The sequence below is a fragment of the Marmota marmota genome, unplaced genomic scaffold, assembly GCF_001458135.2.
Source record: "Marmota marmota marmota unplaced genomic scaffold, marMar, whole genome shotgun sequence".
Taxonomy (NCBI): domain Eukaryota; kingdom Metazoa; phylum Chordata; class Mammalia; order Rodentia; family Sciuridae; genus Marmota; species Marmota marmota.
In genome coordinates, this window is record NW_026000283.1 from 11,334,537 (window position 1) to 11,360,903 (window position 26,367).

The window sequence follows — 26,367 nt, forward strand, 5'->3', positions numbered from 1 at the left end:
AAAAAATAAATATTAAAAAAAAAAAAAAAAAAAAAAAAAAAAAAAAAAAAAAAAAAGGGGAAGTTAATTAGCGTCACAGAGCCAGTGCTATCAAAGCAAGGAGGGCTAAATCCGAGCTCCAAACTGATATTTGTTTTCTATCATGTTATCTCAAATCACAGAAGCCCTTAAATTTAGGGCAAATCTGTCACTGTAATCAGAGTATACCAAGCAGAAGATGTCCTTCATTTTGATGTGACATTATCTGTTTTCATGGAACAAAACATTCAGGGATTGCAAGTACAGATGAAAAGATGGAAATAATTTGAAGAGGAAAAAGAATAGAAACCAATGCATTTTAAAAATACCAGAATGATATGTTTTTACCTCATCATAGAATTCTGGATTTTGGTTGTGGTGTGAGACAACAGCATAAGCATTTGTGGTAAAAACAGACCCTGCAGGTTTTCCATAAATACACTGAAAAAGAAGGAAACAGAATCACCATTCCAAATGCTGGTCTTTAAATGTGATGCTATGGAACCACATACAGTTAGAGGCATCTGTGAGCACAGGGCCATGGCCAAGCCCATGCAGCTCTCACCATGAGCCTGTAAGCTCCAAATCATTTACAGTCATTCATGACACCACCTCAGATAAAGCCTGTAGGATGCTTTTGAACTTCTGGCCATCAAAGAAATGCAATTCCAAATTAGTTAATGGCAAGAATCAGAACATTTTTTATCATCTGGAAGGGAAACACTCTCAGACCAGGCCTATAAAGCTTACTCCTCTCATGCCACTTGGGTATCTTAACATGAGAGGCACCCCTTCTGCCAGTCAGCAACATTTTTTGGATGCTCACTGCACAGTGGGCAAGGAGAAGAGCTTTTAAAAAAGAAACAAAAGCTAGCAGAAGCATTTGTAGGATAAATGAATTTAAAAATGAATATCTATTAAGCTACACTGAAGCTTACTGTTAACATTTTAAAATATGGCACTTTATGAGCCACATTTTAAAAATCATTGCCTTTTTGTTATACTGATAAAATAAATGTAAAGTTTTCTATGGTTCCAGGGAATGATCAGATTTCATTTCTAATGTGAGTTTTTTCACTTCCACTGGTCTTTAATAAGCTCAAGGATGAATATGGAGTCAGCATGCCAAAGAACTAATTGTCTCACTCTGTTACTTCAGACCAAGCCTCTAGGCCAGCTATGAAATGAAATTGAGACTCCATATGAGTGCATATCCAACTCTCCTTAAATATAGTTATGAAGGCAATTTTCAAGAACTGCTGAGAAGTAACCTAAGAATCTCTAAATATACAAAAGGATATTGCTTAGAAGGAAAAGAACAGTTGTTATCGACTCTACTAAAGGGAGAACCAGAGAAAATACACTGTATTTGAATCAGGCAATCTTTAAGTTTCTCTGTAAAAAAGCAAAATCTCTTTTCAAAGGGAGAGGCTATGAAACATAAGATGATTTAGTTTGGGGAATTCCAGCCTCTTTCCCCAGGGATTTGAATATAAGGCCATCCATCTGTCTGATTTAGGCTCAAGCTAGAGAAGTAGGGAACAAGATAAACACTTTGTGATGTTGACATGTTCTCTTGACTTCTCTTTCAGGTCTCTGATTAATGGACTAAAGACAAAAAGTCCAAACCAGCTATAAAGAGGGAAAATGTAAAAGAACTGTGATATGACAGTTTTTTCTTAAGTATTTAAGAATCACCATATCACATAATATTGAGATTCTGCTTTTTAGAGATTACAAGTCCAAGTTTGGAGGCATCATTTGGCTAGTCATGGAGTAGAAGTTGTATCTCACATCAAAGTAGTCATGCTGTGCTTCTGTCAGCTCAAAAAGCCTGTTCAGATTTCAAGGAGAAAGGAGTTTATGATTCCCTGATGGTACTATTATAAACTATCCTAAGAAAATGACCTTGTGTAGAAGCATCAAAGCAATGGCAAAACTTGGTATGTGGGCTGGGGTTATAGCTCAGTGATAAAGCATTTGTTTAGCATGCATGAGGCCCTAAGTTCTATCACCAGCACTGCCAATAACAAACACAAAAGCAAAACAAAACTGATACGAAAAAGCTTACTTTATGTGTGTGCATGCTGGGAACTAAACCCAGGGCCTCACACATGCTAGGCAAGCACTCTACCCCTGAGCCACAACCCCAGCCCAGGCTTATCCATTTTTACAGCTACATATGCTCTCCTTTCATTTTGTTATATATTAACATTTAATCTAATCCTTGTAGTTAAATTAGTCACCATAGTACATCTTCTTTTTGATGTTTAGACAAATTAAATTTGAAGCATGACACTACCAAGTCCACAAATCTCCATCTCTTCTACCTCTACCAAAAACACATGTTTATCAGTATCAGAAACAAACCTTTAGCCCACAAGCATCACTGTCATCCGAATCCCGGAATTCCACACAGACTGCAATGTTTCTTGCCTAAAATGATTAATCATTGAAAATGAGTCAGAATGAAAAGAATCTAACATTTTATACTCCAGAAATGTATAGTTTACACTGCTTACCTTGGCAAATGTTTTCTGGCTATCATATTTTAACTGCAGAGGATAGACATACAGATGGTTTTTGTAAATAGTAAATGGATAACAATATTTTGTCATTTCGGGAACAAACTCTTCAACCTCCACAGTAATATTTTGACAATTCTTTTCAAAAGGCTTCAGGGGCACATATGAAGAAGTAATACAGTCTATAGCAGGAAAAAATAAACAGGCAAATAGTACACAGTTTAACAACATTAACACATTCCTGGATTCACAAAAATACATGTGGATTATGTTCTGAAAAATTAACTTGGCTTAAAAATAGAATTCTTAGTAAGTGACAAAAAGTTAAACAACCACTTAAAAACCCAATAGAACACAGTGGAGGGGCTGGGATTGTGGCTCAGCAGTAGAGCAATTGCCTAGCATGTGCAAGGCCCTGGGTTCAATCCTCAGCACCACATAAAAATAAAGAGAAAAATAAAATAAAGATACTGTGTCCAATTACAACTAAAAAATAAATATTAAAAAAAAAGACACAATGGAGTAGCCTGATGCTAATTTTTGTGGAACCCTTCACACCAGACATGAATTGCTGTTTCATTCTCAATGTTGAGTGATTTGGCAAATATAACACATCATAATTTTGACAAATTTAAACTCTGCAAAGAAATCCATTACACTTTCCCTCCTGTGGCTGCAATTTAGCTTTCACTGCAAATTTTTATTGGTATCAGGAAAAGAAATAAGGGTAAATTTATACTTCCAGTTAGCTCATGGCAAGTCACTTTTAAAAAGTTAACTTGGTGCAGGTGCAAATTTTCACAAAGAAATAATGGAAGCTTTTTGAAACTACAGATCTTAAGATGTGTTACCAATAATAAATTCAATACTCTCAAATATGAAAAGTACAAAGCCTCGGCCAGAGAAGTTTAGTAGCATATGTTATTGAAGCAGCCACTGCAGTAAAGGTTATCCATATACTTAGGGGCTATAAGATTGCTAGTCCTTCCTGCAGAGTGACACTGAAGGAGAAGGAAGATCCAGTACAAGCTAGACCTGAACACACAGTAATTTTTGTTGAATATTTGTTTCTGATTATTGAAGCAATAATTTTTTTAATATTTATTCTTAAGTTTTTTTAGGTGGATACAATATCTTTATTTTACATTTATGTGGTGCTGAGGATCAAACCCAGCACCCCGCGCATGCTAGGCGAGCGCTCCACCACTGAGTTACAACCCCAGCCCCTGAAGCAATACATATTTACAATAGAACCTGGAGGTACAAAGAAACACAGTAACAATTAGGCATTCCACTACCCAGAGACAACTCCTATTACAATTTTGGTGTATTTTCTTTTAATCTGCTTTCTATGTATATGTTTTTTTTAATATTTATTTTTTAGTTTGACACAATACCTTTATTTTATTTATTTATTTTCATGTGGTACTGAGGATCAAACCCAGGGCCTTGCACATGCTAGGCAAGCACTCTACCACTGAGCCACAACTCCAATCCCTCTATGTATGCTTTATATACTAAAATAAAAATTCTACTTATATATAGAACTTAATCCCATAGGATACAGTGGTGTACACCTGTAAGCCCAGGAACTCAGAAACCTAAGACAGGAGGATCACTTCAAGTTGGAGGCCAGCCTGGGCAACTTTGTGAGACCCTAACTCAAAATAAAAATAAAATAAAAGATCTGGGGGCATAGTCCTGTGCTAAAGTGCCACTGTGTTCAATCTCTAGTACCGCACGCTCAAAAAAAAATTTTTTTTTTAAATTTTTTGGCATTTCATCTGATGTCTTATTCCACAAATTGGAAGGATCATAATTTGTGGCTGCATGAAGTTACATGTATTTGTATACCACCCTTGCCTTAAGCAGACTGACAGTGTTGGATGCACAATGTTTGCAATTTCCTGTTAATATAAATAACACTGCAAATAATCTATATGTATACACTTCTGTCTATATTTAAAAGTATTTCTTTAGGAAAGAATGCATTGCACTTTCAGGTGTTTTAAAATGTAAGTTAGAGATTCCCTCTCCCACTTTTCTTTTCCTTTTTTTCTAGCTTCTGTATAAAGAACACACACACACACACACACACACACACGTGCAAAGTTAAGTTGGATGTCACTCCCCAGCTTACAACCTATTAGTGACTTCTCATTGCACTTAAAATACAACTTTTGGGCTGGGGTTGTGGCTCAGTGGTAGGGTGCTCGCCTAGCACATGTGAGACACTAGGTTTGATCCTCAACACCACATAAAAATAAATAAATAAAATAAAGGTATTGGGTCTATCCACAACTAAAAAAGTTTTTCTTAAAAAATACAACTTTGAAGGTGTTACTGTGGTCTATACAATTCTCTATGTGACTCAAGCCTTCCTACTTCACTTCCTGTCTCCTCATTCCCATAACACACTATACTAGAGCCATACTGGCTTCCTTTCTACTCATACAAGCTAAACTTGCTCCCACCTCAAGTTCTTTACAATATACACAGTGCCCTCGGTCTGGAACATATGGTCCCAAACATCACATATGGGATCTTCCTCCCTCTTCTGTTCCTGAGCTTAATGGATGGTTTCCCCCGACGCCCTGTTTAAAGCAGTCTGTCCAGTCCATCCCAGCTGGGTGCAGTAGCACACACAACTATAATCTCAGTGGCTCAGGAGGTGAGGCAGGAAGATTGCAAGTTCAAAGCCAGCCTCAGCAACTTAGCCAGGCCCTAAGCAACTTAGCAAGACCCTGTCTGGAAATAAAGAATAAAAAGGACTGGGGATGTGGCTAGGTGGTTAAGTACCCCCTGGGTCAAATCCCTAGTACCCTCCCCAAAAAAAGTCTACCCCAAACATAGCCTAAATTATTCACTTATTTATCTGCATGTTTACTATCTGTTGTTCCATCTAGACTTTAAATTCCATAATTTAAAGCACATAGTAGTACGTCCTCAAATGTTTAATCAACAATGATGCAATAAGTAAATTATTATATTTAGTAAGTTATCATTATTATAAGTAAAATAATGTTTTGTTATTAGTGAATAAATGGATATAGAATCTTGAAACTGGAATAATGTCTTAATTACAGACACCTATGGATATTTTTTGCACATGATAGGTAATAGTGCTTGGCCAAAACCTAATGAGAATTAGATAGTTTCATGTTCTTTAATTTTTTGGTGTTGAGGACCAAACCCAGGGCCTCACTATTACTAAGCTACACTCCTAGACAAATAACTTCATTTAAAACATTTTTGTAAATTTGATTGATGAGCAAAAGAATCTTAATTTGTATTACTGGCATTATTACTAAGACTAAATATTTTCAAATATTTCCTACCCAATTCATTTTATCTCCTACAAATCATCTTTTGTCTCTCCTAGAATCTTAGATTCTAGTACTAAAACAAGAAATTCTTCTCCCTTTTCATCTCACACTTGCTGACAGAGGTAGAAACTTATCCAATGTAAAATGCATCAGAAACAAATGAGGGCATACTGATAACATCATATATTTTATAGAAAACATATGATAAAGATCAACTCACTTTCTCATCTGTAACTATTCACCATGCATACTGGGTTGAATAGTCCCACCCCCAAATTCATGTCAACCTGGAACCTCAGATTGTGACTTTAGATGGAAATATATACATATAATTAATTTAGATGAGGTCATACTAGATGAGGGTGGAATCTAAATATAATGACTAGTGTTCCTATAGGAAAAGGAACCAATGAAAACCAAAGGGAAGAAGGCCATGTGAAGACAAAATAAACAAAAATGTAGCTGTGAGCTAAGCAATGCCAAGGACAGCCAGGAGCTTCCAGAAGCTAAAAAGACTCAAGGGATGATTTTTCCCTAGAGCATTCAGAGGTAGCACAGCCCTGCTAACATCTTGATTTCAGCCTTGTGAGAGAATAAATTTCTGTTGTCTTAAATAACACAATTTATAATACTTTGCTATGGTACCCTTAGGAAACTAATATACCATGCAAACCTCAGGAAAAAAATATTTTTAAAAAACCCTAAGATTCAAACATAACCTTTAATTATGCTTTAATTAATTTGCAATACATTCTTACTTGATAAATCCACAGGAACACATTCCACTGTGATATTTAACTGCCCAGGAATGATCTGCAATTTGGTCTTTTCTGGCCTAGGTATAAAGAAAGAATTTTTTAGAATTTAAATTATGATGATTAAATGTATTGGTTATCCTATATCCAAATTTCATTCTTTAGGAATTCAGTTCTAACAATACATGACTCACATTCATCATTTTAAGAAATTGATAATTCATTTATTGCAGTAACACTTACTTTTTGTATTCTGAAAGCAGCTTGAGAAGGTCTTCATTAGAAAGCTTGCTACTATCCTGTTTATATAAAGGAGAAAATCTCCCTTCCAGATCGAAAGAGCCTTGAATGTCTTTGAAAATGGGTCTAAAACAGCAATTAAAAAGGATTTACTAAAAAATCTAAAAGTACTAATAAATCCAGATAGCCCAGGTAGGAATATAAAATAGAAAGTTATTGGTTTTCTCACAAAGTTAAACACACATTTTCTCTGCAGCAATTCCACTCCTAAGTATGTTTCCACATGCTACGTGAATGTTTTCAGATTTATTTGGTACAGTCCCAAATGGGCAACAAGCCAGATATTTATCAAGAACAGAATGGATAAGCAAATTACACTGCATTCATACCATCAGCTACTACTCAAAATAAATTTCCAATACATACAATATGGATAAATCTCAAAAATGCACTGAGTATAAGAAACCAAACACATACTGCATGATTCCATTTATATAAAAGCCTAGAATAGAAGAAAGTCATCTCCCACGATCATCAGATCATTGGTTGCCCAGAACAACCACTGATTAGTTGAGATGATCAGTAGGATGATTGACTGGACAGGGCCATGTGGACACTTTCTTTATCTTGATAGATATGTTCTTTATCTTGGTTGCAGTAGTGGTTACAACCATACACACTATGAACACTCATCAAGCTCAACATTTAACAGGTGTGCATTTTTTCAAAGGTAAACCATATCACCTTGAAGTTGAGAAAAGTTAAAGTAGAACTTGAATATAAATTTATATAGTTTACAATATACATGTATAGTTTTTTTCCCCCAGTTCCAGGGATGGAATCCAGGGCCTCACATGTGCTAGGCAAGCACTCTACCACTGAGCTACAAACCCAGTCCCTCTTCTACCATTTTTAAGAAGCAATTTTACTGCTAAAATGGGAAGTGATGTACCACCCAACAAACTGAAAAAAAATGTAGCCAAAACCATAATTCCCCCTGGTAGAACCTCTAAATATTTGGTTAAAGGCATTAACTTCTAAGTACACCTCCTTGATTTCCACTACACAGGGATTTATCATACACCTTTTAAATATACCAGCCAAGTCTTTAGAATGTATCCCTGCTACTGCTGACAACCAAAATGATTCAGGAAGGGAAACAGCACAATTCTTCATCAGAATTTGGGATCAAATCTCGTCTCTTTGATGATTTCAAAATGAATTTTTCTACTGGCAAAACGACACAGGCAGCTACTGCTACTGCCCAGAGAGGGGCAGTATTCCATAGTGGTCTGGAGTGGGCACTGAAGTTGGGTGCCCTGTGTTCAGATCCCTACTTTGCCACACGTTAGTGAACTTTGGCAAGGATTTCTTATTTTTATTTTACTTGTGTGCCTCAGTTTCTTCATCTCCAAGATGGGCACAACTATACCCCCATCTTAAGAAAATCTACATTTGGAACTGGAGTTGTGGCTTAGAATGCGAGTACTTTCCTATGGTGTGCAATGCCCTGGGTCCCATCGCCAGCACAGAAACACACAGAAACACACACACACAAACACACACACACACATACATTAAGCACTTAGATCAAAGAGTGCCTAGAATAGAGCTAACACTTAACTGTTAATAATAGCAGCAGCAATTGACTTTTCAGGCTTGAGCATTTTAAGTATGCTTATATTTACAAGCCACACTTCACATTCAAAATATCAACATAGGAGCTAGGGTTGTAGCTCAGTGGTAGAGCACTCACCTAGCACGTGCGAGGTGCTGGGTTTGATCCTCAGCACCACATAAAAACTAAATAAATAAAATAAAGGTGTTGTGTCCAACTACAACTAAAAAAAAATAAATAAATAAAATAAAAGTTTAAAACAAAAAAAAGAATACCAACACATGCCAACTTCTGCTACTCTGTCATTCACCTATCCTTGGCTATCTTTTCTCCTTTTTATTTATTTATTTATTTATCTATTTAATTTTTGGTGAGGGTACCAAACAAAGATCATGGTACCTTTTCATCTACCAGCATATAATGCACTTTGAGACCTTCCCCAAAATGAAATGATTATAGTGACAGAAGAAGTAAATAACTTAGAATCTCCAATTCTTATGCTATTGCCCAGCATCCAATGAACATAATTGATTGAATTAGTCAGAACATGGTGCCCTTTCCCCAGAACTTCCAGTGAGTTGCACAGGCTGTAAGACAAACAAGCAAATGAACTAGTACTTCAAAGTGGAGAAAAACAAAAAACAAATTTTAAGTCATCACTGCATGTAGATTTGCAAGATTTAAATAAAATAATATAAACTACCATAACATAAGAGATATAGGTAATGCATGCTTCCAACTGCACTACCTCCAAAAGGTTGGCTGCATTTGTCACCAGGGAGCAAAAAAAATTATTAATTACACACTTGCACTTAATGACTACATTCTTTGCCTTCAAATGTTTAGTATGTTTTCCAGAATTATTCTATGATACTTTTCCAAATCATAAAATCTAGCCAACTCTGAAATAATGGCATATTGTACATAATTTATTACAATTTCTAGTTTCTGGAAAAAATTCCATCATTTTAGCAAATATGCTGCTCTTTTAAAATGCAATAGAATTAAGTGGTATCAGTTGGGTCAGTAACTGAAGCCAAAGAAAATTTCCCTGAAGTAAGATATATGAAAAAATGAGAGGGTCTCAGAAGGGGTCTTTGATGTACATCAAATTCCAACAGAAAGAAGTCTTACAACCCAAGTGTCCTAATATAAAACTAGCCTGCCAAAAACAGACTGGTGAGTACTAGTAAGGACATTTGTCCTTGCCCTCACAGAGAGTATGAATAGAAGGGTCAGAATTAAATTTATACAAACCTGGCAGCCCAAGCAAAGGGCATTCTGTATTGTCCAAGGCGGCTACACACTTGCTTAGCTGTCCTGTGCACCTTCTGGGCTGTCTAAGGTCAAAAATAAGAAGATAGGCTCGAATTTGTTTAATCTGCTGTGGACTCGCCCAGGAAAATAGTCTCCCCAATTTACCAATATAAAAATCAAAAATTTAGAAAAGGTCACAAAAAAAGAATACCTTATATCAGCAACCCATTTTCCCAGACTGAAGTGTTAAAACTTCTAGGTTTTCAAGAGGTGGAAAGTGGGGATAGAGGGTGAAGTGCTGGGGAGTGATATTGGACAAATTATATTATTATATTGTGTATTGTGTGCATGTAATAATAAATCCTGTCAGTATGTACAGCTACCATGTGCCAATAAAAATGCAGGGAAAAAAAAACTAGAATAAAAGGTTTTATGTTTTCTCCTCAATGGTTTTGGTCACTATATCAGAAAATCAACAAAACAGATATAGGGTACAATTTGCACCAAAGAATCTACTGGCAAACTTGTAAGCAGTTTTAACGTGTATTTCCTTTCACACAGGAGGCAGATACTCATCATTCTTGGGAGTAATTTGTTCTGGATACAGTTGACCTTTCTACTCCAAAGATAAGGCACAAGTGACCAAGAGTCAATGCAATTAGTCTATGGTCGCTGTTTGGTCAGGCAACGGGAGATGACATAGGAGATAAACTGTCTGAAAAGCCTAAACAGACTGTAAAATGCTGGCAAGATGCTTATCCTAGAATGCTAGTCTTTTATCTATAGTATCAAGGCTTTTTTTCATGAATTAGTTACATATCTCCTCAGGATCTTCCAAAGAGTTACCTGGATACACATGAAATGCCTTAAAATAAATTGATGATTGCTCAATATGCAGTAGCTGTAGTGCTACTAATGAACTCAACCATAAACCCTTTCCCAGCTAGGCCTCAGTTTTCTCATTTATGAGAGGATGGGATTAGATTGATGACTTCCAAACATTTGGATGTCATGGATAATAATATATCGGGTTGCCACCTTTACTGTGGTCACTTAAAGACATTTAGCAAAACAAACAGTAAAAAAGTCCCTGTCAGGCTGGAGTTGTGGCTCAGTGGTAGAGCACTTGCCTAGCATGTGTGAGGCACTGGGTTTGATCCTCAGCACCACATAAAAATAAATAAATAAAATAAAGGTATTGTGTCCATCTACAACTAAAACATATTAAAAAAAAACTCCCTGTGGCTTCATATGCTAATACATCATGAAAGAAATATATAACACTGAAAAAATAAGAAGGGCAAAGATTTCAAAATAAAGGACATTCCTTTGTTAAATATGCCAAACCTCACAAAACCTCCATCTGTTCTCATTGCATCACAGACAGGCGTGAATCTGGGTATGAACTGGCATTGGGGCACTACAGGATTAGGTCTTTTTTTCTCTCCCAGCTCTGACTTCCCAGGGCTATCTGTAAATCCGCAAGTAAGGAAAAAGTGGCTATTTCCAAAGATACCATGTCACTTAGCAGATGTGGTCTAAGAGCCTGTAGCTCTTCTTTTGATAAGCAAGCAGAAACCAGATTGTCATGTTAACAGAACATAAATAATAAAGAGGGTGCATGCTCAACCTTTACCATACATATTCACATAGTATAAAATATTTTCAGAATACATAGCATTCTCAGAGAAAATGATTTTTCTTCTAGAGGGGTCAATGATAAGGTCGTTTAAAATAGCATTAAAAGGTAAATTCTACATTAAGCTACAATGTTCATAAGTGATCTTTATAAATACCTTTACTGGATCTGAATTTTTGATGTAGGGTTCTGCACAGTGTGTAATGTTTCCCTGCAGCACCTTTTCGACTCTCGCAACTAGAAAAATTTCAGGATGTGGATTCGTCACTGAGAAAATTCCCTGAAAAAAAAATTACTTCTGTTAAGACTTTTATGTAACATTATATTTATGGCTGTTTGTTTGGTGAATAAGTCCAAGTAGTGTGTTTAGTATAGGATGTTGAAATTCAACATAGGATCATGTCCAGAATTCCAGAAATAGGTAGCACTTCTTTTCGTACAGATTTCAAAGTTCTCAATGTTTTTTTCAAAATGAATTTTATATTTTGTTGCCAACTTCACATGTATTAAGTCCTAAAGTATAGATGTCACTATCACTGCCTAGCTGCTTATACTTGGCTGTGTTTGCAAGGTGAATTCTTAGATCTAATAAATATGATGTGCATTAATTGGCTTAACTAGTATTGTGCTCAAATAATGTGTATTTTTCAAGTGGAACTAGACATGCACTTTTAAATGTCATTGCATGTAGCTCCAGAACAATTAGTTCACACTTAATTCATGTGAACTACAGCTTAGAAGGTAGAAAATACTTTGCTGCTCTGCCTAATATAAAACTAAACCACCCTACAGAAAACATTCCTTTGTTACAGTTGAAAAACTCTGGTGATTTCAATGTTAAAGGAGAAAACAAGATACAAAACTTGTTTTGTCCCTGTACATTTTATTTAAGGTTACTAGTGCAGATGCAACTAAAGTTGCATGTTTTCACTGAATGCATGTGGAACAGCTATGTAATCCCCTGTCTAGTTTGGCTCCTTTCAAATAAAAACCCTCTGAATAGTGTTATTAGTTGGTTATGTAGAACATCACACAAATGAATTTGAGTGGAAAAAAATCCATCACTGGGTCTCTACAAAGTTTTATTTTTCTATTTGGTATATTACCAACTTTGCTAATAAAGAGCTTTCCAGTTTTAAAAGCATTTCAGACACATTATCTCATTTGTTCTAGACAGCCTCTGAGGTAGACATGGCAGAATAGAAAATTGAGAGTAAAAGGATAACAATTCCTCCAAAGAGCAGGAACCAGCCTAGGTAATGGCTGATTCAGCTTAAAATTTTCAAGCAGCAAGAATGAAATAAAGTGGTTAAAATTTGCTCAAAGGTCAAATTTCTTGGTTTCAAATTCTGGCTTCAACATTTATAGGATGAAGTAACACATCTTTTTTAAGTCTCAGGTTTCTTGTCTGTGAAATGGGAATGATGAAAATAATAGTGATTTCATAAACTTTTCATATGGATTAAATAAAATAATGTACATTAGGTGCCTGGTATTACTAGGGTAGCGCAACAAAGTGTGTCAAGGTCACAGAACTTGGCTTCTGGTACTGCCAGCAACATGCTGCTCGAGCTGTAAGCTGGAGCTGGCAGATTGCCTGAGCTGCCCCTGCAGAAGGTATGCTGAGCAGTATACCTTGAAGGTAATTTACTTTCCTTTTAAGAGAGGTCAGTATCACTATGTTGCTCAAGCTGGCCGGAACCCTGGGCTCAAGTGATCCTCCTGCCTTGATCTCCCAAGGAGCTGGGACTACAGGCAGGTGCCACTACACCCAGCTAAGCAAATCTAAAGTTAATTTCCACATAATGGTGCTAGATGTTTTTTGTGCTGTCTCATTCAGTCTTCGTAAAAATATTTGAATGCAGGCATTACAATATACATGTTTTATGCATCAAAAAAAATAGACGATCAGAGAACTTTATGAAGTAGGTGGGTGTGGACTACAACCCATGCTGTACTGCCTCTCACCTGCATGCATTGTACATTGCACATGATGAGGCTGAATTAAAATAGTAACACTCATTATTGCTATAGCTGACATTTACTAAATACCTATTGTTCCCCATTCCTGGTAGTCTAGGCATTTTTCCCATACTGATGCCAGAAACAAATATTATCATTTTAAGAGGTTTGATAATTGATAAAAGCATGCCAGTTGCTTTTGCTGTTACTGCTACTCCTAGCAGCCACATTGTACTGTTAAGCACTAAGCACTTTCTGAGGGCAGCACACCTTATCTGAGCTTTGCATCAGCCCTTGGAGGCAGGCATTAGCATTACCTCCATTTTATAGATAAGGATACTGAGCCATAACAATGTACACTTTTCAATGGACCAGGGGCACTCTCTGGGGACAGTTTTTGCCTTTCCTTTTATTAGTTTCTACCTTCCCCTGTCCTCAGAATGCAGAACGTAGCCAGAGAAAGCCCAGGAATCCCACCCGGGTTGGGAGTCTGGCTCTGTAGGACAAAGCCTCTGGCCCAGCCCTATTTTCCCACCAAAGAAACATGGATATGTTCCCCACTTCACTAGCCCCTCCTTCTAGAGAACAGATCAGATCCTCCTACCCCAGCTCCCCCACCCCACCCCCGCACACTAAACAGCCCCCAGGTCATGGCAGGGCATGTGATGGTATTATGTATTTGAGCATTTAATTACATTCTGTCCAATAAATATTATTGACTGAGTTTTTCCAAACAGATCTAGGTTCCAATCCTAGGTTCACCAGTGCTAGCTATATAATGGTGGGCAGCTTATTTAACCTTACTGAGTTTTGGTCTTCTCATCTGTAAAATAGCAATCATTACACCATTTTATGAGACTGTTTTGATTATATGAGACACTGATGGAAAAGGCCGGCATCACAAAAATATGAGGAAAATGTTGAGGCTGGGTGAAGTGACAATGCCTGTACTTCCAACTACTTGGGAGGCTGAGGTAGAAAAACTGCTTAAGCCCAGGAGTTCAAGACCATGGGGTAGGGAGCGGGTGGCAAAAAAAAAAAAAAAAATAAAGACGAGCCTGGGCAACACAGTGAGTCCCCATCTCAAACAACAACAAAATGTTACTTTTCTTCTTGACCTAGGCTGCAAGTTGGATGACATCTGAGCCACAAATTAAACTTCTTATAATAAATATATAGCTGAGTATGTTCAAAAAATACAGTAAATTTATCATCAGCTTTAAAAAGACTTAATGGTATCATGCAGGAAATTTTGAACATATAATTCAATAGCAGATTCCTAAATACTTATAACACTGTAATGGCTCGATTTTTGCATTAGAAATAACTTCCATTGTAGTACAATGCTTATATGGATGGCAACAAATGGTCTGAGGAACAAACTTAGGGGTCATCAGGGGAACAATTTGGAGGAAAGCTACCACAGATCCATAGCCCCATAGCACATGTAAAGAAAACTAGAAACAATTTGGTAACCTATAGCAAAAAGCATAATCTTTAATCCTGAAAATCCCAATGCTTGGAACATTTTCTAAAGAGACAATTCAACAGCTGGATATGGTGGCACATCTGTAATCTCAGCATCTTAGGAAACTGAGGCAGGTGGATTGCAAATTAAAAGCCAGCCTCAGCAATTTAGCAACACCCTAAGAAACTCAGCGAGATATTGTGCCCATGTATAACTAAAAGAATATTTTTAAAAAACTTGGGAAAAAGGGGCTGGGATTGTGGCTCAGCAGTAGAGTGCTTGCCTAGCATGGGCAGGGCCTGGGTTTGATCCTCAGCACCACATAAAAATTTTAAAAAGTACTGTGCTGTGTCCATCCACACCTAAAAAATAAATTTTAAGAAAATGGGGGATAAAAGGCTGGGGATGTTGCTCAGTGGTTAAGTGCCCCTAAATCCCTGGTACCAAGGGGGTAGGGTTCAACAAATGAATTAAGATGTATGTGCAAAGATGTTCAATGCTGCATTCTAATACCAAAAAATTAGAAATATCCTAACTAGCTAAATCAAAGGAATACCAGGTTATCCTTTAAAATGAATGTGACTAATCTATAGACATGGATATAGGATAACAAACATGACATTAAGTGAACACAGTAAATGTAAAACAGCCTAAATATGATGCAATTTTTATAAGAGTATATACAATATGTATGTATTTATAAAAATACAACAAAGATGTCTGGAAAGACATTTACTAAAATGTTAATAGTTACTATTGATGGGTGCTAATTTTTACTTTCTTTATATTCCTTGTATTGCTTGAATTTCCATGTAAGAATGTACTTATTTTTATAATCAGAAAAAAAGAACATTTTATTTTGGGAAAAATCAATCTCCTTAGGATGTGAGCAGCTTTTGTTCATATACCTCTTCCCACTTTACTTCAATGCCATGATCTCATTTCCTTTCAGCTCCAAAAGTCTAGAGGGCAGACTGTCCATTCTGCTCCAACTAAATTCTGTGGCCTCCTGTCTGGTCAGAGGTCAGAATGCCAAAGAACTGCTAGGTTCTTTCTGAAAGGGATTCTTTACTCCAGACAGAACACAAGAGAAGATCATTACAGCTGTGACATTCCAGTTTCCTCCCACTGCTTTTCAAGCAGAGTCCCTGTATAAAGAGATTTTATGCTCTATTAAAGCTACCTACTCATTAATGGATAAAGAAGTAGGAATAGGACAGCTAATTCAGGGTCAATTTCTCAAAAAAAAATTGTCTTGTTCAGGTGTGTGTGTGTGTGTGTGTGTGTGCACGCGTGCATATGTGTGTATGTCTGTCTATGTTTGCATTCTATCTCACAAAATACTTTGAGTCTCATATCATGGTTCCACTGATAATATGACTTTGCCAAACTGTTATTAACGAGTCCACTGTTTTCCATTTTCCCCCAGTCACCAGAAAAATAAGATGTTATAAAAGATACAATGCCATAAAAACAAACATTGGTCTGAAACCACGAAATAATGCAGTAATATTTGTTTCTTCCTCTAAAAGTGCTACCAAGGCTAAAGATCACTCTTTACCTGCTTTATGTAGCGTAACTGAGACTCAGCAATTCCATGAATGAAAGACTCTGGTGAAGAGCCCTTTGGGTTGCCATCACTGGCCAGTTGGGCTGAAGTGCCCCACAGCATTTCACGGACAGATAGAGGGTTGAGATCTATGTGAAAGTCAGCTGAAATCTTACAATTGTTCTTTACATCAAATAAGGCAAGATTGATAAAAAAGGGCTCGACCTGGGAACAGAAACAGTTACATTTTAAAATTAAGACTTTTGGGGGGAATAAAGTTAGGAGAGTAGAGTTGGGGGAGAGACATAAATTACAAGATAACTTTTTATTCCTCCAGTTTCTTGGATAACAGTTCCTTTCTGAGATCAACATTTAGCTAAAATTGCCTTATGGCTTACCTTCATAAAAAGCATTCTAAAATAACAGGTTTTGTCAAATTTTAACTTTTGTGGGGTATAAATAATTCCACAAGTTATGAATTTGAAAAAAAAGATGAGTAAAAATCAAAAGCTACATTCTAAACAACTTATTCCATGAATAAAATTTAATTTTCTACACATTTAATTAAACTACCTCCAAAATAATGCTGATATTATAGAGTAGAAATAAATCTTCCCTTCTGTTACAACTTACTGGACTATACATTTCATAGGAGCTAGTATCAGTCAACATCAAATTACTCGACTAAAGCTTTGCCCCATCAGCAGTTTTGGAAGACATGATTCCTCTCTACAGATGGCATTTGAAAGCTGGTCACAAAGAGAAATTTCATGCCAGATGGCATAAACATTAACTCTTTACACACAGAAAAGTGTTCTGGTACATTTCAGCCACTTTGTAAGATAATCAATCATCACTCTTGATATATTTTTAGAACTAGAAATAAATATAAAAATAAAGATGAACATAAAACAGTCTCTTTCAAGATTTTATTTTTAGTTTCAAGTATTTCTGAACAACACAAATGATCTATAACACCTATTAATTAGAATTTTCTCTGCAGACCAAAATCAATCTTGTTCTATAGACTAGTAAGTGAGCCTGGCAGGCTGCACAGCATCTGTATTCCATGGCTTTGGGGATACTTATTCATTTCTCTAAACCAATTTCACAGAAGAAATTCTATTTCCTAATAGAATTCCCAAATTTGAGGATGGTGCAGGATCTAGGGATTGTCTCTCTAAAAAGTCAAGAGCTTTCTCTGTCTGTTCTTCTGAGTAGGTAAGAGTTTCATGAATCCTCTCAAGAATATATCCATACTTTGGGAAAAGAAAGAGATATATAAAATTCTTACATGTCAAATTTCTCATAATGTATAGTAATGAAATTTTCATCCAGTAAATTAGTTCTCAGTTACAAAAAAGGGACATTTCTTTTTTTATTTTTTAGTTGTAAATGGACATAATATCTTTATGTTATTTGTTTATTTTTATGTGGCGCTGAGGATCAAACCCAGTGTCCCACACATGGCTAGGCAAGCACTCTACTACCAAAAGGGAAATAAAAGGAAAAGTCATACATACATTTGTGGGTGGTCCTTTTGCGTTGTCTCCAATTTGACCCAAGATATTGAAAGTTAAATCATGGCAATTTACCAGGAAACGCTTGTTACACTTTTCTTCAAATGGCTTTATGTCAGGTTCAATTCCTGAGAAGTCCAACCTCTACAAAACAGTAGTATGAATAATTTTTTAAAAGGATGGGTTTCATATAAATATAGACTGATATGGATTCAGATTAAATAGCAAAAGTGGCATAATCCAACAATTCTTTATTTGAATCTTTAAATTTTTTTTCACTCAACAAGACTATGTGAAGGTCTTACACTAAAGTTCAAATACTGATGGAGAAATCCTAGAGGGACATGATGAGATTCTCATCTAAGGCAATGAACAAGTCTCCTCTCACACTTCTGACATACTCTCCTATCATTTTGTACTCCACACTTTTCTTAATCACATTGACCTCCTTGGTTATTTTTCCAGAACACCAAGCTCACTCATAACCAGGGCCTTTGCATTGTTCTTCTGTAAGGAACCTTCTCCCCGAAGAGAGCTGCATGGCTTATTCCCTCATGTCTTCCAAGTCTCCAATCAATTGACACTTCCAGAGAGCTTCCCTAATGCCCTACAGAAAATTGCACACTCCCTCAAAGTCTATGCTCTCTTTCTCTGATTTATCTAATATTATTTTTTATTTATATAGTTGTTAATTCACCTTCTCCATATGTGTTCTAGGATGGTAGAAATTTTCTTTCTTTTATGAGCTCAGCAGGAGGCAAAAATTATAGGAATGGATATGGGAGGCAATAAGAATAATATAATGCTGGCTGATTGAAGGTGGTGGGGATTAGGTAGAGATAGATGTTATGAACTTTGTTGTGAAATACAAATCAAAGGCAGACTTTGGGGGAAGGTGACTGGATACTGATGAGTTCTATTGGGGATATATTAGGTTTGAGGTGAAATTAGTAGGTGGCTAGAAAACTAAGAAAGGTCTGGGTTGAAAGTCTGGATTTGAGAGTTAGTGGCATGTAGGGTGAGAAGCAGACAAGGCTGGAACCCCAAAGACCACCTATGTTCAAATGATTAACAGTGAGAGAGGCGTCTGCTTAGGAAAATGATAAACACTGAGCTCAGCTTCTAACAGAGCTGGGAGATATACCCTGGCTTGCCAAACTGAAATATTTTTTAATTATTGGTATTTCAAAATACACACAAGTTTAAAATAAAAGATATCAGGAGTCAAGGATCTTCTCTCAGTAGGGGAGGAATCTGTCCCTCCTTAAAGAAACTCCTAGAAACCTCTCAGCTCTTAAGGCTCAGTCAATCTAAGTTCATCTGTCCATTCTGAAGGAACTGATTTATATCTTATTCACAAATGGGAAAAAAGGTACAGATTGTGGAATAATTTACTATACTTTCAGTAAGGCTATAGATATGGTAGGCAGGAAATGACTGCGTGAATTTGAGCAGGGTATGTTGCCAGTACAAAAAACCTCAAGCCAAGAAACATACGAATTTTTCTCAATTACTCAAGTAATCCAAGCCAAAATGGGCATTATGCCTAAAGAATCTTGGATAATTATAACTATTCTAACCTAACTTGGATCACCATCAAAATCCACCTTAAAAGGCCTAATATATAATGTTTATACCTGAAAGCGTGATTTTTTTTTCCTCCTGGGCCTATTTATCTACAAAAGGAATACAAATGTGTGGGACTAGACAGCTCCCTCTTGAAACTTATCTGTGAAACCAGCAGAGGCAAGTCATTGCCATGGAGATCAATTCTAATTTCCGCCCATTTATCTGCTCTCCTTTCTGTCTTACTCACACAGTGGAATATGAGGAGAAACTGGACCAAAGTGTCCCAGCCCCCAAATCCTTTCCTTTCTGAGGCCTGTGACTGCAAATGTTGAGACATATGGCCTTCCCTGATAGTTCAAAGTTTGAGCCACCACCTTCAATCAGCCAGCATTTCTTGATTCTCTAAGATTACTAGTTAAAAAAAAATGTGTCTCTCCATGCTGAATTATGGCTAAGAGAGAAGGCTGAAATTATGGGATGGCACTTCACTTAGAAAAGGTACTTGACACATACAACCACATGGGTTACTCTGTGGCAAGACTGCCTTCTATAATCAACATTAAATTCAATTTTTTTTTGCTTGAAGCGCCATCATAATTGTGAATGTTTCTCTCACTGTGGCTCACTGATAAACAACCAAAACATAAAATCAGTTTGGTTTCATGACCACAAAAACACTACACCACAAATTTTCAAAGATACAAGATTTAGTTTCAACCACAGTCAATTGCCTCCTTTGTATACAAAGACAGAGCCTGACATGTCCAATTAGAGCCCAATCATTGAGGAGAAATCAAAGGCTCAGATATTCTTAGGACAAGTACATTTCTGAATGAATATCTTAGAAATGACATTCCTAAGCCCTGGTATACTCTTACTTTCAAAAAACTAGGTAATTAACACTAAAGCAATATAATAGGTGGAAAAGGGAAAATAAAATATTTTTAAAAAAAAACAATTTAACTTTTTCATGTAGTATTTTTATTAAAGAAAACTCTTTGCTTTATTTATAAACTAAACATTTTCCCATTTCATACCTAATAAAAAGACTTTAATTAGAAAACTATATGAAGCAACAATAATATCATTTTTCCCCAAACTGTTTTATATTTTCATGTTATATTTTCACTGAGAAAAACATTAATGCTTATATACTACTTTTCTATTTCAAACAAAATTGAACTAATTAAAAATATCCTATAGAAAACTACAAAAGAGGGGCTGGGGCTGTAGCTCATTGGTAGAGTGCCTGCCTCACATCTGAGAGGCACTGGGTTCGATCCTCAGCATCACATAAAAATAAATAAAAATATTGTGTCAAACTACAACTAAAGAAATATTAAAAAAAAGAAAAGAGGGGCTGGAGTTATAGCTCAGTGGTAAAGCATCTGCCTCGACACTGGGTTCGATCCTCAGCACTGCATAAAAATAAAGATATTGTGTGTTCATCTACAATTAAAAAATATTTTTAAAAAAAGAAAAAGAAAAGTACAAAAGAAAACCAAGAACATTCACCCCAAATAATTTCATATTCTCATGAAATATTTTTTACTACAAACACCATTCATAATACTTATATAATGTAGACTTTGTCCATTTAAACAAATCAAAGATTTAATTTAAAAATATCATGTAATTAAATATTTATATCTGATGAATATAAATATTTTAATATATTTTTTAGTTGTAGGTGGACACGATGCCTTTATTTTATTTATTTTATTTTTATGTAGTGCTGAGGATCAACCCAGTGCTTCACATGTGCTAGGCAAGTGCTCTGCCACTGAGCTACAATCTCAGGCCGAATATAAATATCTTACTCCAAAAATTTCCTAATTCTAATAAATGAGATTAAAATACACATAACCTGCACTGTCATGCTTCACCGACTACTTAAAATTCGATTAAGCCAGACATGAAAATACCCCCATTTAATGTGTCCACATCAAATGTGAAAATCAATTGTCATTTGATTTGGTATTCTCTATACTGTAGGTATTCACTGTCACAAAATCACAATTCTACTTAATGAGTTAAAAGAGCTCTGAAATAATCTTTTAAGGGTTATTAATTTATCCATGTTAAGGAATAAGGTGATGTGAAAAGAATTTGGAAATTGAGAAATATATATACATTTGCAATATATGACAGTCCTCTTGAGCTAGGAGTCAATTTTAAGCTACATGTTCAAAGGGAACAAGACAAATATAAAACAATCTATAGTCACCACTGGCGAAAAAAAAAAGGCAATGATTTAACCATTTTACAGATGTTATTTATAAGCAACAATTCTGGGAATCAAGAAATATATCAATAATACCTGAACCTCCGAATCAAAAGAAAAGAGATTCTGTCTTCCATCTCCTCTACTGAGTTTGTTTAGCTGTTCTGTTTCTCTTCCATACTAAAATTTAAAAATATGCATGTAATATTAGTTCATTAATGTCCTTCAAAATAGTACTGATACAGCTCAAAAATATTCCATTCTTACTTTCCATTTAATTAATATGAATAAAGTATGATTGCTTAGCTAGGAGAGATGTATCACCATCACTATGACCCACACTTAGCTACAGATCTGCTTCTTTTACTTTCTATGAGCTTCTCCATAATACCAATAATATGGTTCATTCCATAATTCACATAAAAAGAAATCCAAGAGACTTTGAATGCATAAGAGAAACAAATGAGAAATCACAATATTTTACATATCCACAATGTTAGCTATGAAATATTATATACAATTCTGATTGCATCACGTTAGCAAACATAATGGGCTGTACAGACTCGAGAAAGGACACAATTATAATCTACAGAACCACAGAAAGCTAAGGTCAAGGGATCCTGAGTATACTGCTAGACTTTTGAGAAACAGTTTTGAAGTTTAAGAGTAGATTTAAATTGCCAAAAAAGAAACTTCTGAAATTGTTTGAATCAGCAATTGAGGAAGAGGAATGAGTACAAAATACACATAGGGTTGACAAGCATTTAAATGTATAAATGAGTCCTAGCTTTCTTACTTTCTTCTTTTTTCATTATTTATTATTATTATTATTATTGTTGTTGTTGTTGTTGTTATTATTAATAATATTAATGATACTAGGTGGTGAACATAAGGGTGCTTTACCCTGAGCTACATCCTCAGCCCTTTGTTTTTTCTTTTGTGTGTGTGTGTGTTTTCTTGTTTTGTTTTTTATTTTTATTTTGAGAAAGGTTCTCTAAATTGCCCAGGCTGGTCTTGATCAAGTGATCCTCCGATTACAGGTGTGTGCCACCAAGCACAACCTAACTTTCTGTTGTATTATATAGAAAGTCCACAGAGAAAAGTGTGTATATGCGTGTGTGTGTGTGTGTGTATGTGTGTATGAAATGTGTGAGAGTGTGTGTTTGTATGTATGATAATCAACTCTATAATTTAAAACTAGTCCATTTCAAATTCCCAAAGGGAGAAAAAAATTAAAAATTAATAACATGATGTGTTAAGCTAGGCACAGTGGCACATGCCAAAATCCCAGCAACTCAGGAGATTGAGGTAGGAGGATCACAAGTTCCAGGCCAGACTCAGCATTTAGCAAGGTCCTAAGCAACTTAGTGAGACCCTGTCTCAAAACAAAAAAATAAAAAGGGGCTAGGGATGAGGTTCAGTGGTTAAGCACCCCTGGGTTCAATCCCAGATAACCCCCCAAAAAAAGATGTTAACAAAGTCTTTATCTGATGAAATTATTCATAGACATACATATTTACTTATAAAGAATATATAATTTTCACATGAAATGAATACATATAATTTATCAGATTAAATATCATGTGTATGATGTACATCATTAACCCCTTGAAAGAAGAATATTTTAGGAATGATATATAGTAATGGAATTGAATGTATCACACAGAGTACCACACAGTATATAAAATGATTGAAGGGGGTTGGAGTTGTGACTCAGTGGTAGAGTGCTCACTTAGCATGTGCGAGGCACTGGGTTCGATCCTCAGCACCACATAAAAATAAATAAGTAAAATAAAGGTATTGGGTCCAACTACATCTAAAAAATAAAAATATTTAAAAATAAGATATTCTTAAAAGAAACTTGGAAAATGTTCTTAAAAAATTAGTAGAGTCACAAAAAGCTGGAACTCCTTCCTGATGTCTAGAAAAAAAAATAAGATTTTCCAAACTGTCCACTTGACACTTATAAGGCCATCTTTAGCAATATAACTTTCTTTGACAATTGCTACCTGTTTCACCAATTTGCTGTGGTTTTTAACTTGGAAATGACATTGCCAAATGGAATCCAGTTTAAAACTTTAATAGCTAATCCTGTATTGTCTCAGTTGAAGGCAAGTTGCCATAAGGAAGATATACCTTCATCAGTTCCGGATGCATGCTTCTTTCCAAACTGGCCATGATGTTCTCAGCTTTTCCTTGGCTGCTAGTTTCATCATCTGCAAATTCATTAAAAGCAGATGTTCTAAACCATATAGACCATTACTAATCACTTAAGAGAAATATCCTCTCTCCTACCCCATCCTCTCCTACTAGATTTATTGCAAAGAATTTTGATTATAAAAGCATAGGGAAAACTTTAATGGACTTTTGAAAATCTGCCATGAATTTCTTATCCTTTTTAGTCTGGTTATATTTCATGTGTCAGAGTCCATGCAACAACAACTCTTTAAAAAGTCTATCAACTTCTATAGTCACTTTTTTTTTTTTTAGTACCTTGGATTGAACTCAGGGGCGCTGGACGGACCACTGAGCTACATCCCCAGCCCTATTTTGTATTTTATCTTGAGACAGGGTCTCACTGAGTTGCTTAGTGACTCGCTTTTGCTGAGGCTGGCTTTGAACTCACAATCTTCCTGTCTCAGCCTCCTGAGCTGCTGGGATTACAGGCATGCATCATGGCACCCAGCTATAGTCACTTTTAATGAAGAAGCAGGTCATCCTTCAAGATTAAGAGTTCCATATTCACCCTACACAAAGGATATTCCCATGATTAAAGATAAGGGCTTTACCTCAGTAACGAAACATTTAAAAATTCTGACCTTGTGCTGTTTCTACTGTCTCCTTTTTTTCTTGCACTAAACTGTCAGTATTGATCTGAATAATCTTTTTCAAAGTTATCAACCATTCCTCCATTTCCTGCTCAGTTTCAGCAGCCAGATAATGGCTGTACTTATCTAACATCTTGAGTTCAAAAGCATGACGGCGCATTTTGGGACACTAGAGGGGGAGAAAAAGAAGATATGCATTCAGTTAGCTTAGCTGTCCTTTTAATATTAGATCTCATTTTTATTTCTTTTTATACAAATGCATCAATAATTTCATGAAATAATTGCTTCTTTCAGCAAGGATTAGATACTCCCAGACAATGAATGACTGTATCATACATTATCTGTTTTGTTCCCCCAGGGACTAAACACAGTGGTATATGCACAAATTATTTAACTTATGCCAACTTGAATAAATATTATCACTTAAAGCCTTTTGGCATCCTTCACATTTAGAAAGTTAAACTACGACCACAAAAACAAGCAAACATTTTACTAGTTCTACCCTGCTTAAAGTTTTTCTTGCATATTTATAATTTTCAAAATTAGCTCTTAAAAGTTAAACCTTAAATGTGACCTGAAATAAACACAATACTTATTTTAGATCACACCATAAAGTGTGTGATCTAAAATGAGACACTTAATACAGACATACAGACACTTAACACATAAACACAGACACTTAATTCATTTGAGCATGCATGATGTCAAATAATAGCACAAAAGAAGACCACAGTTAGCTCAAATCAAATTATGACTCTCAGTAAAATACATGGAAGGGGCCTATGCTGAATACTAGTATACAAGGAAAATAAAAGCCACCTCCTTTACTCAATATTCAACATGCTCTTTTACTTTACCACCTTTCCTGTTATGACAAAAGAAATGACATACTCCCTCCACCCAAATGCCTCAGTACTCAAGAAAGGTTTATTAATAAATAATTTTGCACAGCATGGTCAGTATTCAAGAAGAAACCAATAAAGTTCCTCCTCCTCATCTTCAAAGCATAGGAAAAACAAGTCATAAAGACTTATATATTTCAAACTCTTTTGAAGAAAGAATCACAAATAGTTGATTGTAGAAGGACTACAAAAAAAGGTTAATTCAGACTAGGATCAATTGAGGAAATCCAGAAATTGTGCATTCTTTTTTCAGTTAAATAATAAAGCTTTAATTATATGTTTAAGAAGCACCTTTGGGTTGAGAATGTATAGCTCAGTAGTAGAGCACTGGCTTAGTGTGGTCAAAGGCAGCCCTGGGTTCCATCCCCAATGCCACACACAAAAAACAAAAACAAATAAACACCTTCTATTTAACAAAGATGTTTATACTTTTTAAAAGTGCTTTGAATTTTTATTTTATTTTTATAGTTGCTGATGGACCTTTATTTTGTTTGTTTATATGTGGTGCTGAGGATCAAACCCAATACCTCACACACGCCAGGCAAGCGCTCTACCACTGAGCCCCAGCCCCATCCCCCATTTTAGTTTTAAAAATTAAGGTTCTGGTAAACCAAGGACACTAACCTGACATCTCTTGCCTCCTAATCAGCTCAGTGCTCCTTATAGTCCACTGTGCCACCCTGGCTCTGTTATAATGGCTCCTCTCAGTCAGTTGAACTTCCTATTTGAGTAATCTCTCTCCCTCTTTTCCCACCCTGTCTTTGTCTATGCCTCCTTAGTAATTCAAATCAACAAACATTTGTTAAGTCCTTCTGGTGTGCATGGCCCTATTAATTATTACAGGAGATAGAGAAGCAAATAAGACATGGTCCTTGTAATACAAAAAGGAACGTTCAGAATGAATCTCAAATTAAGAGTGGGATTCATTTAAACAACAGAGGAAAAACCAAAGTGGTAGCATGAGGGA

At 35.8% G+C, this 26,367-nt stretch overlaps 1 protein-coding gene across 1 annotated transcript in view; it reads right to left on the reverse strand.

The window, feature by feature from the left end:
* Positions 1 to 26,367, reverse strand: part of Dock11 (dedicator of cytokinesis 11) — a 142,900-nt gene that overhangs the window by 94,785 nt on the left and 21,748 nt on the right. The window contains exons 7-18 of the mRNA XM_048797110.1: positions 24,490 to 24,667; positions 23,807 to 23,886; positions 21,767 to 21,850; positions 17,881 to 18,021; positions 16,370 to 16,582; positions 11,536 to 11,658; positions 9,740 to 9,822; positions 6,868 to 6,990; positions 6,628 to 6,704; positions 2,541 to 2,725; positions 2,389 to 2,454; positions 244 to 459 (exon numbers count right to left, since the gene is read on the reverse strand). Of these exons, the coding sequence (XP_048653067.1) occupies positions 244 to 459; positions 2,389 to 2,454; positions 2,541 to 2,725; positions 6,628 to 6,704; positions 6,868 to 6,990; positions 9,740 to 9,822; positions 11,536 to 11,658; positions 16,370 to 16,582; positions 17,881 to 18,021; positions 21,767 to 21,850; positions 23,807 to 23,886; positions 24,490 to 24,667 (1,569 nt within the window). The remainder of the gene's footprint in view (positions 1 to 243; positions 460 to 2,388; positions 2,455 to 2,540; positions 2,726 to 6,627; positions 6,705 to 6,867; positions 6,991 to 9,739; positions 9,823 to 11,535; positions 11,659 to 16,369; positions 16,583 to 17,880; positions 18,022 to 21,766; positions 21,851 to 23,806; positions 23,887 to 24,489; positions 24,668 to 26,367) is intronic.